Genomic DNA, 13,791 nt, shown 5'->3' with positions numbered 1-13,791 from the left:
ACGATATATTACATAGATCGGTAATTTTAAATGAACATACCTCGCACTTGGAAACAATAGACCATCCATTATTATTGATATTATTGTCCATTATTATTAATGAATTAATTTAAGTTTAATTGTGTAATGTAACTAGAGCGTACAGTAATATTTATAGTATATAAATGGAAATAAAATAATGTAAGGTAATAATTTTAGTAAACAGTTATTATGCACAGTTATTACAGTGTTATTATGATTCACGTGGTGCCAACGAGTAATGATAGAAAGCGCCACATTGTTCGATGTTGGCCGCTCGTATGCCTCTGGTGTTCGTGCGCACGTTTAATCGTTTGACAGCAGTGCGTGGCAGTGCTGCGAATCAGATGGACACGATACCACCACTTCTCTAACGTAATCTAATATAACGTGACGAGAAAAGGAAACGGAGGTTTACTCGTGAAAAATGGTCGCGATCAAAGGTCGGAAGAATTCGAATAAAAACCCTCCCATATTCAGTCATGAATTTGTTATTCAAAACCATGGAGATATCGTTTCTTGCCTGGCTATGATCTTCGTTACTGGTTTAATGGTCCAGGTAAGCATTCCAGTTGCTTTTGCCTTTTTACACGTTTCACCGAGTTACGAGTAAACATTTCATCTTTCATTTAATCTCGATTATTCGACTAGATATGTTACATCATCTCTCTCTACCTTTTCTTTCACATCACCATATGTTATTTATTATTACGCGTTACCTCGAATCATTTTTTTCAGGCAACATCACCGTGGGCATATACATTCATTGCTATTCATCACAATATAACTTCCGATATCGAAGATCCGACTGCACCGACCAAATATACTACCGGTTGGAAGGATGCGTGTGCAATATTCTTTTATTTCTTGATAACAATCGTAATGCACGCTGTATTTCAAGATTACATCTTCGACGTAAGTCTCTTTTTTTCTTTTTTTTTCTCTTTTTTTTCTCTATTTTTTCTCTTTTTTTTTTTTTTATATAGTCTCCGATTTGTACGATATTTACAGAAAGTTTCAAAACGTCTACATCTGAGCAAAGTGAAGCTTGCTAAATTCAATGAATCCAGTCAGCTTGTCCTGTTTTACGTACTGTCCATTATGTGGGGCATAGACATAATTATCAGGTGGGTAATAAAAGGCAATTAATGTGCAATTATCGTCGTGTATAATGATCGTACACGGTTTTTGTTTTTCAGAGACGATTTGCTGTTAAACATAAGTTCGTTATGGAAGGAATATCCCGTGCCATTGTCCTTCTCCTCAAAATTATTCTTTATCGGTCAATTTGCTTATTGGTTGCACTGTTATCCGGAATTGTATTTCCAAAGGGTGAAGAAAGAAGATATACCATCTCGCTTTGTACAAGCAACCATCGGATTGCTCTTCACCCTCTCCGCTTACATTTCCAAGTATGACATAGAACTTGTATTATTTATTAACGGTATGTGATGTGTATTAACAAAAGTGAAATGACATTTCTAATGCTTACGCGTTTTAATCGTACAGTTTCCAGCAAGTAGGGATATTACTGTTGGTTCTACATTACATAGGAGACGTTATGCTACACGGGGCCAGACTCGTACATTTTATTGGGAAAAAGGAGAAGGTAACAAGGAGTAAGTACATACTGTTTCATTGGGTATATTAATTTATGTTAAATAATAATTGTTTTCAATAATAAATTGTAATTGCTTCTATCGCAGTGACATTCCTCGTTGCTAATTCGGTATATGTTTTCGTACGTGTCGCAACACTGGCTATTACAACTTTAGTGTTCTTGTACGGTTTAAATCAAGTTGAAAGTGCATTCGATTTTTCAACTGGAAAGTTCAACGTTCCAATTGTACGATACTCGGCTTTGAGTATCATCGTTACTTTCCAAGCCTACCTCTCTTACGTCTTCGTTTCGAGGCAAATTAAGCGTGCCCGTGAAAATGTAGTTCCCGTACAAACAACAGTGAAGTCGAAGCAGAAATCGAAGAAAAAAGAGGGTAAAGAAAATTCATCAAATTCATCAAATGTTTAATCTAACTTGTACGTTTAAACGAAAAATTGCAACTTATGCCGCGAATCTTATTGTTGTTTAGGGAAAAAGTCTGCCATGTCCGAGGATGACGATCTTCCAGAAGTTGATCAAGCGACTAAAAAAAATCTTAGATCCCGTTCATCCGCGAAAGCAAAATAAACTTTTCATACAAATAATAGTTTCATCCTAGGCTGATCAAATTTCTAATTTCATTTACTCATGTTTTATAAATAGGATTTCTAATAATAGTATCTGTGAAAACGTTTACTATGTTCGCGCATCGTTCCGAGGCACATATTATTAAACGATCTTTTCGTGGCATATTTCACGTTTGCCTTAAATATAGATCGATTTTATACCTACGAAGGAAAAGCTAATTGACATATCGCATACGTGTGTATATCAATTTCGGTAGCGTTTTACACGTATTTATTTATTCAGTTCTGGATACCGCCTGCCGGAATTACGTTCCATTGACGAATATTAAAAATGACAAAAAACTAACAACTGACAACTTTAGTCATTTTGATTCTTAAATAGATTAACATGAAACAAAGATATAAGACTATATACTTGTTTTTATTATTTTTTATAATCTAGCTCGATACAGCGATTGTCGGTGGCAAGTGAGAATGTTAAGTAACGTATGTAAATGTAAATTATAAATACTACATATTGCGCAATTTTCATACGAAAAGACATTTTAAACCCCTACCGTATATCGTGTTATATATTACTCTTATGACGACTTAAAAAAAAAAAAAAAAAAAAAAAAAAATATAACTGTCGGTACTCATAATTGTTGGCTAACTACACCAAAATGTCTGTCAATATGCAATATTCCTGCTTTAGAAGTAAGGGGGAGAAAGATATAAATATACGAAAGAGAGTGGCAGATGATACCGACCCCTACTTTAGTACCCGTGGCGCCATCTCTGTGAAAAGTGGTGAAACTGCTCGCACAGCGTTATCGACAGCGAAGTAAACTACTTACCGACCAGTGGCGCCATCTCCTAGAGAAGCGCTGAAACTAATCGGGCATTAGTTTCGCTACATACCGCAGAGATGGCGCGACGGGTTCTAAAGTAGGGTCGGTATCAACCGTCTCACTCTTTCGTATAGCTATCTAACATAAGTTTCTCTCTCTTACATCTAAAGCTGGCAATCTAAATATTAAATAAATTACAATAAAACTACTGAACTGTACAAGAAATTGCTATAAAACTAATACATTGTACTTAATACATGTACATTCTTATATATCTCAATAGTTGTATTATAGTTTATTAAATATAGTTTAGTAATTTTATTGCATTTTCTCGTATATTACAGTAGTTATATTATAGAGAAAGGTGACAGATATTGTAGAGCCCGTGGCGCCATCTCTGTGAAAAGTGCTGAAACTGTTTGGCGATTAGTTTCAGCCCCTCGTTAAGAGATGGCGCGAGGAGTACGCGACGCGCGATAAATTCAAACTACTCATTCTATTCTAATTATTTCGTTTCATTAGAATGCTTCAAATGATAAACACTTTGACCAATTGTTTTTTCCATCTGTTATAGGTGCTGCAGAGAGGAGGATAAAGCGTGGATCTTGAAGAAAATTAACGAATTGTATTTGTTGCACCAGATCAATTGTAAAATAGCTTAGTAATTGTAAAATGTTGTACTGTAGGTAGTTTCATCCATATATTATTGAAATTAGTAGTAATTTGCTGTATATTTTAATAATTTAATTAAATAAAACACCTTATTAACTGTAATTCAACAGGTTTCTTCATTTATCGATAACTCTATCCCCTTCCAGTACATTTCCTTTCTCATTTTCCCAAATTCGAATAATTCCTAGTAACTGATACAGATTTTTAAGGTTCCCGGAAGTGACGTCATATTCGGATACCTCCTCGCAATTCCTGGGAAATGACGTCACTTCCAGGAACTCTCGATGACGTCATTTCCAAGAACTGGCACTCGTCGGATACCTCCTATGACATCATGTTCTCCTGATACATGGTCGGGGAAAAAAAAAAAATTGGAAATGCATCAGGAGAACATAAGTGGTGAGGAGGTATGCGCGCCACTTCTAGGAAAATGACGTCACTTCCAGGAATCGCCGAAATTCCAGGGATTCTCGATGACGTCATTTCCAAGAACTGGCACTATTCGAATACCTCCTCACATGTTATGTTCTCCTGTTACAAAGTCGGATTTTCAAGATTTTCCTCGAAAAATCGGCAATGTATCAGGAGAATATAAGTAGTGAGGAGGTACGCTCGCCACTTCCAGGAAAATGACGTCACTTCCAGGAATCGCCGAAATTCCAGGGATTCTCGATGACGTCACTTCCAGGAAGTGGCACTATTCGGATACCTCCTCATATGTTATGTTCTCCTGTTACAAAGTCGGATTTTCAGGATTTTGTTCGAAAAATCGACAATGTATCAGGAGAACATGACGTCATAGGAGGTATGCGCGCCACTTCCAGGAAAATGACGTCACTTCCAGGAATCGCCGAAATTCCAGGAATTCTCGATGACGTCATTTCCAAGAAATGGCACTATCCGGATACCTCCTATGACGTCATGTTCTCCTGATACAAAGTCGGATTTTCGAAATTTTGTTCGAAAAATCGGCAATGTATCAGGAGAACATAAGTAGCGAGGAGGTATTCGACCGTGCCACTTCCTCGAAATGACGTCATCGAGAATTCCAGGAATTTCGGCGATACCTCCTATGACGTCATGTTCTCCTGATACATTTCCAATTTTGAAAGTATTCGTATAATGCCATTTCGAGGAGAAACTAGGACGCGTCACGCTACGGCAATTTTTCTTGACAGGGACGCATCGAACGGGGACACGTTATCGGCAAATGAATAAACTTGTACAATTGCACTTAATCAGTTGTTTTATTTAATAAAATTAGTAAAATATACAGGAAATTACTTATACTACAATATTTTACAATTGATCTGATGCAACAAATACAATTACAATAATTGAAACTGACGGGATTCCTTGTTCTTCGTTACTTTTCTTCAAGATCCACGCTTTATCCTCCTCTCTGTAGCACCTATAACAGAAGGAAAAAACAATTGGTCAATGTGTTTATCATTTGAAGCATTCTAATGAAACGAAATAATTAGAATAGAATGAGTAGTTTGAATTTATCGCGCGTCGCGTACTCCTCGCGCCATCTCTTAACGAGGGGCTGAAACTAATCGCCAAACAGTTTCAGCACTTTTCACAGAGATGGCGCCACCAGGGAGACAGTAGTTCACTTATTATCTATCGGTAACGATTTGCTACCAGTTTCAGCACTTTTCGAATAGATGGCGCGAATTTCGATAGGAAATTCCTACTCTGTGTCAGATTTTTCTATTTTTGAGTTTCTCTACAAGTTTATTTGATGTGTTGAAGAGTTTTTATCTGTTTATTAAATTGTTATGAAAATATGAAAGTATGAAGAAGAAATGATCTTATCGAGGATCTCACGAGTAGTTTACGTTCGCTGTCGATAATTATGTGCGAGCAGTTTCAGCACTTTTCACAGAAATGGCGCCACGGATATAAAAAAGTTAAGGCTTTGCGAATCAACTAAACTGACGTAAAATTGTAAGCGGATTTTCAAAGTTATTTTTCTCATTCGTTGTCCGAGTCGGAATAGTGTAACGATTACGGTATCTACATAAAGCAGTTAAAAGATGTGAAATTATATTTAAGATCGTGAAAAATGGCCAAGCGAAAGAGTTTAAACAAACGGTTATCCAGATACACCAGGCAGAGCGTTGGTTCTGCCATTCTGGATCCTGATACGGATAATTTGGGTGACGGTACATGTATATGCGTGCATACATATTTTTACGTGGTTATTTTTACGTTTAAAGTCAAAGTGAATTAAGGTAACGATATTGTAGAGCATCCGTATTGGTGGGAAAATTTGGAAAACGATACAGCGATACGATCATCCAGTAAATTGAGTTCATTAAATCAAACGAGTCGTCACTTGGATTCCAGCTCGCGCATAGAAGCGAGCCAGGCTGAGGATGGCTGGTGGAAAGCATTGGAGCATTCGAATAATTCAAATTCTTTGCAAGCAAAGAGAATTAGGGTGGAGAAAGGTATGTTCGGTTGGTATATAGGTACTGTATACGTTAGAAAACTTTTCAGATTAATCGGTATATTTTATTAGTTGCGGCTAATGACGAGTCAACGATAGAATCCGAAGAGGAGCTTAGAATCGCTAAAAGGAAATTTCCTTTACGTTCAAAGTTAGAAAAAACCGAAGGTAATGCGTTTTTAAATGTTTTGAATGACTCTACGATAAAAACTAGATTCGGACCTGTAGAAGCGACAACTGCAGGAGAAAGTTCTGTAAATAGTTCTTTGTCGAGTAACAAAGTAGACGTAAATGTTGAACGGTCGAATGAAACGCAAGAAGATACTTTGGATCAAAGCCAGAATCGAAACGTTACTGGTATTTTGAAATTAAAGCCAAAAATTTTTGCTAGAAACCGTAAGAAACAAACTAAGAACGCGTTCGTCCAAGTATTAAACGAGCATGAATTAGAAAATGTGTCAAACGGAATATCTTTTACCTCGTGCAATGAATCACGAATCGCAATTAAGGGTAGAATTCCTGCTGGAATCGAAACTGTGCAAACTCATAACCGAATAGTAGTTTTTCCTGCACCAAAAGCGCAAAGTACAGAACTGGAGGACAATGCTTCGAATAGTAGTAGTAGTAGCAGCAGCAGCAGCAGCGTGGAACATAGGGTATCGAGACCGAAATCTAAGTTTCTAATGCAACGCTATAAAACTAGAGAGGAAAATGTGTTTAAGGATGTACTCGAAGAGCAAGAAGTAAGTAATAAAATGGATAAAAGTGGGTCGGTAAATAAAAAGAAGCCAGCGGTTAGTGAAATTCATGAATACTCGTTGAGATCATTAAAGAATTCGAAAACATTAAAAAATGATGCTGCGGATGAACGTGTAATCTCAATTAAAAATCAGCAGAAGAACAAATCGGATGATTCGCTTGGAGAAATTAGTGGCGTTGACTTAGTTGGCGTATCATCTAAATCGAAATGTTCGTTGAATCGGGAAGAGGAGAGAAATTCCACGATCGGAAGCAACAGATCTACAGAAAATAAACTGAAACTGAAGAGGAATAGTAGTAGAGATTTAAATATTTCGGAAAGACGGAAATCTAAGGATTTAAGCGCGTCGCGTGCCGCGTTCGAGGAAACTCGATCAGGAAACGTCGAAGAGGAAACGCAAATACGATCGATTGAACGCGATTGGTCATCAGAGGCAGAAGATGAACAGTCGCTGTCTGAAAAACTGGAAGCTTGCGTAAATAACAGTTTAAATGGATCAGTGAAACGGAATAATTCGACGAGGAGTTCGAAGAAGCAATTTCAGTTGAATTCAAGTGTCTCCCGTGAGAAGGAATACGAAATTGAAAATGAAACTGAACGCGTGACTGGAATCCGTGTAATTCCGTCTGATGCAAACGAGTCGGTTCGATCTGTAGTAAATCGAATGACTCGAAAAACGGGACAGACGAGTATTAGGAATTTCTTTAAATCGGGCAGAATGCTACCAGTGTCGCAAGTTTTTTCCGACAAAGGGAAAATAGAAGAAATCAAAAACGAGCTGACCAGAGTGAGGGAACGAGAGTTAGCCCGTATGAAAGCGAAAAACGAGAAGCCCGTTGAAGCAAAGGCGTCATCGTCGCGGGAGACGAAAGCGAAACGCAATTCGAAGCGAGTCGACAAGGCTTACTTGGTGAACGGACAACCGTGGAGAGCTCCCAGACTTCCTCGTCCCCATCGTTGGATCACCGATCGCCTTTATAAGTATCTGTGGAATTGTATGGAACCAAAGTTCAAATTGGAAACGAGAGTCGTCTCGGAGAAGTTCGTACACCAGTTGTCGAGTGTAACGACGTTAATAATGAAACGCGTGTCGTACTCGGACTACCGGCTCGAATTGAACGCGTTAATGAAAGAAATGGCACGACTCGGTATCGTCCGTACGCGAAACGATTTTTATAATTTCTGCCACGATTTCTTCCCGTACGAGCTTCGCGTGAAAACAGTGCCAATGTTATTGCCGGGCAACAAAAAGAATATACCGTACGATGCGGACACGTTACACGCGCCCCTTCTGAATGCTTGAACATCTCAATCTCTCTCCTTCTTTGTGAAATGATTTTTTGTATCTTGTAACTGACAAAGTCGGTGATAAACTTGACTAAAACTTGAACTAACTCTCGTTTCAAGTTTAATCTCTAATGGATCTTCTAATGGATCTTCTAATGGATCTTTGGATGAGTCGCAATTCTTCTTCTAGCTAGTAAGTCCAATAAATGATCGTTGAGGAAGAATTTTGAAACAGAAATCGTATTTATCCTGGTGGGAGCTTAAACCGAATAGGTAGCCGGTATTGTCTTTTTGTTATGACAATTATGAGTTTTCCGTGGACACGTGGCGGCACGCATCGGGGGGGGGGGGGGGGGGGGGGGTAGACGGTGGTCGCGTGCCGTCGCGTGAGAACGACTTGGCTCGCACGCGTTACATCGGCCACGTGCCTAATTTCACGTGTACGCATGCGTACGCGCGAGCACGCCACGCGTCTACCGCGCTCCGATTTTTCAATCAACGCTACTCTCTCTCTCTCTCTCTCTCTCTCTCCCTCCCTCCCTCCCTCCCTCCCTCTCGAATCGATTCGGTAGCTGAAGGAAATCTTGCGGGTTTAGTTTAACAATCGGGGGGGAGAGAGAGAGAGAGGTGATAAATAGGGCAGTACTCCGACTCGGAGCGGGATTCGCTCGCGTGACACCGAGGCGTGCGCGTCGCGTTCCAGTTGTTCTTGGCCACCGTGGAAACGCGTCGTCACTCTGCTCAACAAATCGATTCTGTGTATCGCGCTTGGTTCCCGTCGATATGTTGAGAAAATTCCTGAGCAAATCCGGTCGTAGACTCCTCAGGGTAAGCCGACGACAATCTTTAATGAGAAATCTCGAGTCCGTTGCATGGCCAATCCGGCGCGCGCGGTATCGGCCGACCCAATTTCTTTACCCACGGCTGTCGCCTCGTTAAATCGTTCTTCTTTTACGTTTCGGTTGCCCGGCTCGATTTCCAGGCCATCAAGAGATTGTCGACGAGGACCCGCAAGGCCCCGAAAAACTCGGGACAGAACTTGACCTCTTGGCAGGAGGCGATACCGGAGTTCGAGACCGAGTCCCTCTCCTGGTCTCTGTCATCCCTGGACAGGAAGAGTATCGACACGTACACGACGTACTTGCCCGACAACTCCGAGGATTGCGTCTCGATGTGTTGTTGCTGCGACGAGTACGAGGAGAACCAGCGCAATGAGAACATCGAGAACGAGATGTTCAACTAACACCGATCGTTCACCATTCCTCCTTCTTCTCCTTTCTTCGTACGAGAACTTTACCCGATTTAACGGGCTGAGAACGAATCCGAGGAGGCGAAACGTCGATCGTGATCGTCGCGAGCTATGTGCATCGTACAGGCGCGTATGCGCATAATCCGTTCCATCAAATACGTTTCTACGTTCGATTATTTTTTTCGAGTAGTATAGCTTTTCGCTATATTTTTCAAGTAACAATTATCTTCTAAACTAACTTTAACGTTTAAAGAGTAGAAGGGAATAGCCTTACGCGGGAACCGCGATACGTCTCATCTCATTTCAGTAGACGCTTGATTGCGCTTGATCGTTGAACGATCGATAAGAAGAGAATAAAATAGGGGAAACTAAAGTAAAAAAATTCGCGCAACAGTATAAACTTACATAGTCTAGTTTAGTTGACAACATTTTGCGCAAGCACGCTCTTTCTCGTGGACCATTGTTTTAAGCACATGTACACTCACTCCTACCATCTATAATATGCGTGCGTGCGTGTGTGCGTGCGTGCGTGCGTGTATACATGTATACGTAGGCGTGATATCTGTACGAACGAGTCTGGATATTATTATATTGTAAAAGTATTTACATCCGATGGGGCTGTGACTTTTTAACGGACGTGAATGTCATAAATAAAATAGTTTTATCGACAATTGTCTGGAGGAGTTTTAGAGCGATCGAAAACGGTAGATAGATATATATATATATATATCTATAAGTACTATATATATATAGTACCCAGTACACCCTATACACTATCCGAGCGAACTGTGTGCCCGTCGAATCGAACAAAATTGTTAGCGCGCACTAAAATAATACTTGTGGCAATTATCGCGGACGGTTTGCAACGTCTGCAAGAGGCGGGAGCAAAAAACGAGGGGCACGGATGGATCTACGAACAATGGCCACGTGTCCACGCACCGCTCTTTCCTTTTCGATAATTAGTTTTGCTCCCTGTGGGTTTTTTGAATAATCGTAAAAGAGAAAAGAGAAAAAAGAAAGCATAGAAAAACCACAGGCGGCCACCAAATTGTCTCCACCAACGAGTTTCCCGTTTCCGCGCTTTTTCCGTATCCGTATTATTTGCGAAACTATTACTTAACGAGTCGCGAAACTGGTTCGTATCCTGTTGTACGAACGGAACCAGAGAGGAGACGAATATTTAGCATAAGAATGAGCCAGTTCGCCAGTTAGAATAGAGGGTTTACTTGGGGAATGAGAGCGAGGTTATCGGGAAAGATTACCCTTTGCATCTGTTGCGGTTTGTTTCGTTGTTGCTGTTGTTATTAGTTTGATTTTTATTGCGTATCGCAGCGTTCCCGTAATCCGTCACCCCGCGTCAACACGGTAATCGTCCAATGGCACTTGTTTCAAGAATGAACAATCAAAGTGAAAAGATAGAATCGTCGTATTTACATTAATATTAGGGTTTATAGATGTATATACAAACTGTACAAGGTTGTCGATCGATCGTGAAACGTCACGAAACGAGACGAATAATAAATAATATCATTTTCTTTTCGCAATTAGGTACTCGCATCGAGACTATCTCTCTCTCTCATTCATTCACTCACTCGCTCAATAGGCCAGTTCGGCACCCCATGGCCTGTAAGGTTTCCCGTGTTGTTGCTGAGGATACTGTCCCGGGTATTGGCCCCATCCGAGAGCGGTTCCACCCAAGAGGGGTGGCATGGTTCCCGTCCCGGGTGGCATTCCGGTGGAAACGGTGCTGGTTGGCTCGTAGCTGGTGCTCGACGAGGTCACCGATGCTGGTGGTACGCTAGCCGACGGGGGATGATCACGGTGAAAGCTTTGCAGGTGCGAGAGCAGTCGTAACCTCAGAGGATCCCTTTCGTCGAGGCCTTCCATCGTTACCAAGTAGCGGCCAACTTCGGCAGCGCATTCGCCCCAGCCTACCGCGTGGTAATCCATTGCCAGTTTCGTGCTGTCGTATCCCTCTGGACCTTTGAAGTAACGAGAACCAATTAAAACGATACGCGACAGAGCCACGATTCGATCGTGGAATCGTTTGGTTACTTTAGATACTAATAGAAAGTTTGTCGAGGAGGGAAGCGGGGGCATGTATAAATCGAAATACATAGAGGCGCACGCACACGTATACGTGTGTATATTAACGGGAGTCTCGGTTTCCCACAGGGTTCGACATCTGCCCCGACCGTGGTGCCTCCTTCGCGAAGGGTGCCGGGACTACCACCCCACCACTACCAAACTCGGCACCAATCGTGGGAACACCACTTCGGAAGAGTCGTTGACTTCCTGTGCTTCCCACAGGATCTCCGATTTGCCTCTAGCACCTGCTTCTCTCTCTCTCTCTCTCTTTCTCTCCGAGCGGCGACGATTTGTCCTATTGAGGATTTTTATCCTCGTTTTGAGAGCTCCCGGGTGCGCTTTAATTACGCGCGCATATATTTCTTTCATCGCGCATGGACAACATATGGTTATTCGGTTGCGTCAAGTCCGCGGTGTATCTGTTATGGTCAACAGGTGTCTTCCGGTTCGCCGCGGAAAACGTCCGAAACGGTTCGTATCAGTCGACGTATCATTGCTCACCTTTGTTTCGAAGCGTTCGGAGATGCTCGACGGTCAGCTGCAGAATCTCTGCCTTCTCCAATTTGCCGCTGTGAGGATCCCTTGCCGCAGCGGGTACCAATCTTCGTAGCTCACCGAGAGACGCGTTTATCCGATCGCGACGTTTCTTCTCGATCATTCCCCGTCTACGTTTTCGCGAAGCGTGCTGACAGGAATCGCCTCCCGGCGAGTTGCATCTGCATCATCGCGAAGGGGAAAATTACGAGATCGTAGCGTATCGCCGATTTATTCGCTATTATTCGCAGGTCTATACAATTGTATCCACTACTTTAAATACAAATTATCACTTACGGTTCTTTGCCGCTCTCCTCGGAGAAAACATCGTCGCAATCGGAATCGCTCATGGATCTTTTCAGATTGCGTTGTTGATGAGTTTGACTTTGTTGCGACGTTTGTTGCTGCTGTTGTTGCTGCTGCTGCTGTTGTTGCTGCTGCTGCTGCTGCTGCTGCTGTTGCTGTTGCTGCTGCTGCTGCTGCTGCTGCCTGTTCTCTTGACCCCTGATATCGGCAACGTCGATTTTCAAGTCGGGAAACTCGTGATTAGATCTAATTTCCGCGGTCATATCCGGCCTCATCGCCGTCAAGTCGTGATGATGCCTCGGGATTTCGGGCCTGTGCAATTCCGACGGATGCCTCATCTCCGACCTGTGGATCTCGTGCCTGAGCTCCTGAGGTCTGAGATCGTGAGAGGTACGCGAGTCGTGGTGATGACGCGTTGCATCGGGATGCTGGGGCGGTTGGTAAGACGGATGAGGCGGCGGTGGGTAACCCCAATGATGATGGTGATGATGACCGGAAGGAGGCGGCGGCGGTGGCGGCGGTCCTGAGAGGCCCGAGATGTGACCAGGAGCAGCAACCGGGCCGGAGGCTATCTCGGACGACAACAACGTGCTGTTCTCGTCCGATCGCGCGACCACTACCCTCCACATGGTATTTGTTCGAGCGTTTTCTTCTGGCCACTGACCGAACCGAAAAAGGAAAGAGTCCAGAGACTCGCGGACACGAGCGAAGAATCGCGGTCGCGTGCGGCCGCGCGATCGCGCGCGGTTCCGTTTAAAAGATGCGGTCCCGCGTTCGAGCGCGTGTGCACTGGTCGCGTGGCGGGCGACGTATGTCGTGTGCGGGCGGACCCGGGGACGACACACGACCGCGTGCCCCGTTTCGTTCCCCGGCCCCGACGGCGATCGTGGTGGGGACTGCTAGGTGCGCCACGCCGCGCCTACTTCGGGTGGGGGCAACTTCTCCGATCGCAAGGTGAAAAGCGCTCGCTCCGCGCCCTCCATCCGCGTAGCTAGTTTAGGTACACACACACACGCACGCACACACGTACACACGTAGGGCCTAGGGGAGGGCGTCGAGCGAGGAGAGAAAGAGCGAAGGGGGAACGGCAAAGCTGCTCTCCTGCGATCAAAGGGAGCGATTTTCGTGGGAACGCTCGTGGCGCTTTGCTGGTCGCACGCTGCCTTCCTCCCGTCCCTTCGATTCGCGCGAGATTTCGCGAAACCTTTGTTTTTATTTGATGCGTACTCGTTTCTCTTCTTCATCTATCGTCTAACGACGACGGGTATCGCGTCGTCTTACACGCGCTTACTTCACCACTTACGTTTTAGGTGTAAGCGCGACACTCCCACGCTAGCCAAGAATCGCGAAGGGTGACCATTTACGAGGGGGAGGGTGCGATCGCGATAGGTCGTTCTCACGC

The 13,791-nt window shown here is 43.2% G+C and overlaps 4 protein-coding genes across 4 annotated transcripts; 3 read left to right on the top strand and 1 right to left on the bottom strand.

Moving 5' to 3' along the window:
- The first annotated feature begins 335 nt into the window (after window positions 1-335).
- Window positions 336-2,309, top strand: Tram (translocating chain-associated membrane protein 1). The gene is made up of 7 exons (XM_076896532.1): window positions 336-577; window positions 757-933; window positions 1,030-1,145; window positions 1,218-1,430; window positions 1,528-1,637; window positions 1,725-2,012; window positions 2,109-2,309. The coding sequence occupies exons 1-7, from the start codon at window positions 446-448 to the stop codon at window positions 2,204-2,206; spliced, it is 1,134 nt and encodes a 377-aa protein (XP_076752647.1). The 5' UTR covers window positions 336-445; the 3' UTR covers window positions 2,207-2,309.
- Window positions 2,310-5,744: 3,435 nt separating this feature from the next.
- On the top strand, window positions 5,745-8,228 carry LOC143424922 (uncharacterized). Its single transcript, XM_076897314.1, has 3 exons — window positions 5,745-5,878; window positions 5,963-6,166; window positions 6,238-8,228. Exons 1-3 carry the CDS (start codon window positions 5,779-5,781, stop codon window positions 8,226-8,228), a joined length of 2,295 nt encoding a protein of 764 aa, XP_076753429.1. The 5' UTR covers window positions 5,745-5,778.
- A 641-nt stretch (window positions 8,229-8,869) lies between these two features.
- On the top strand, window positions 8,870-9,484 carry LOC143424402 (uncharacterized). The gene is made up of 2 exons (XM_076896430.1): window positions 8,870-9,040; window positions 9,195-9,484. The coding sequence occupies exons 1-2, from the start codon at window positions 8,996-8,998 to the stop codon at window positions 9,453-9,455; spliced, it is 306 nt and encodes a 101-aa protein (XP_076752545.1). The 5' UTR covers window positions 8,870-8,995; the 3' UTR covers window positions 9,456-9,484.
- Window positions 9,485-11,057: 1,573 nt separating this feature from the next.
- Window positions 11,058-13,018, bottom strand: Hey (Hairy/E(spl)-related with YRPW motif). Its single transcript, XM_076896429.1, has 3 exons — window positions 12,381-13,018; window positions 12,051-12,265; window positions 11,058-11,443 (listed from the first exon to the last, which is right to left on the bottom strand). Exons 1-3 carry the CDS (start codon window positions 13,016-13,018, stop codon window positions 11,058-11,060), a joined length of 1,239 nt encoding a protein of 412 aa, XP_076752544.1.
- Window positions 13,019-13,791: the final 773 nt, after the last annotated feature.

The sequence above is a fragment of the Xylocopa sonorina genome, chromosome 6, assembly GCF_050948175.1.
Source record: "Xylocopa sonorina isolate GNS202 chromosome 6, iyXylSono1_principal, whole genome shotgun sequence".
In the NCBI taxonomy this organism is placed as follows: Eukaryota; Metazoa; Arthropoda; class Insecta; order Hymenoptera; family Apidae; genus Xylocopa; species Xylocopa sonorina.
Note: the sequence above shows the minus strand (reverse complement) of the source record. Positions and strands in the feature narration are given on the sequence as shown.

Excerpts from the sequence above, each read along its gene's own strand:
- LOC143424922 (XM_076897314.1), top strand. The coding sequence starts at position 5,779 with ATGGCCAAGCGAAAGAGTTTAAACAAACGGTTATCCAGATACACCAGG. Across the intron at positions 5,879-5,962 it reads TACGGATAATTTGGGTGACG|AGCATCCGTATTGGTGGGAA; the intron begins GTACATGTATAT and ends ACGATATTGTAG. Across the intron at positions 6,167-6,237 it reads GAGAATTAGGGTGGAGAAAG|TTGCGGCTAATGACGAGTCA; the intron begins GTATGTTCGGTT and ends ATATTTTATTAG.
- LOC143424402 (XM_076896430.1), top strand. The coding sequence starts at position 8,996 with ATGTTGAGAAAATTCCTGAGCAAATCCGGTCGTAGACTCCTCAGG. Across the intron at positions 9,041-9,194 it reads CCGGTCGTAGACTCCTCAGG|GCCATCAAGAGATTGTCGAC; the intron begins GTAAGCCGACGA and ends CTCGATTTCCAG.
- Hey (XM_076896429.1), bottom strand. The coding sequence starts at position 13,018 with ATGTGGAGGGTAGTGGTCGCGCGATCGGACGAGAACAGCACGTTGTTG. Across the intron at positions 12,266-12,380 it reads GAGGAGAGCGGCAAAGAACC|ATGCAACTCGCCGGGAGGCG; the intron begins GTAAGTGATAAT and ends GCGATGATGCAG. Across the intron at positions 11,444-12,050 it reads CCGAACGCTTCGAAACAAAG|GTCCAGAGGGATACGACAGC; the intron begins GTGAGCAATGAT and ends GTTACTTCAAAG.
- Tram (XM_076896532.1), top strand. The coding sequence starts at position 446 with ATGGTCGCGATCAAAGGTCGGAAGAATTCGAATAAAAACCCTCCCATA. Across the intron at positions 934-1,029 it reads TTCAAGATTACATCTTCGAC|AAAGTTTCAAAACGTCTACA; the intron begins GTAAGTCTCTTT and ends CGATATTTACAG. Across the intron at positions 1,146-1,217 it reads GGCATAGACATAATTATCAG|AGACGATTTGCTGTTAAACA; the intron begins GTGGGTAATAAA and ends TTTGTTTTTCAG.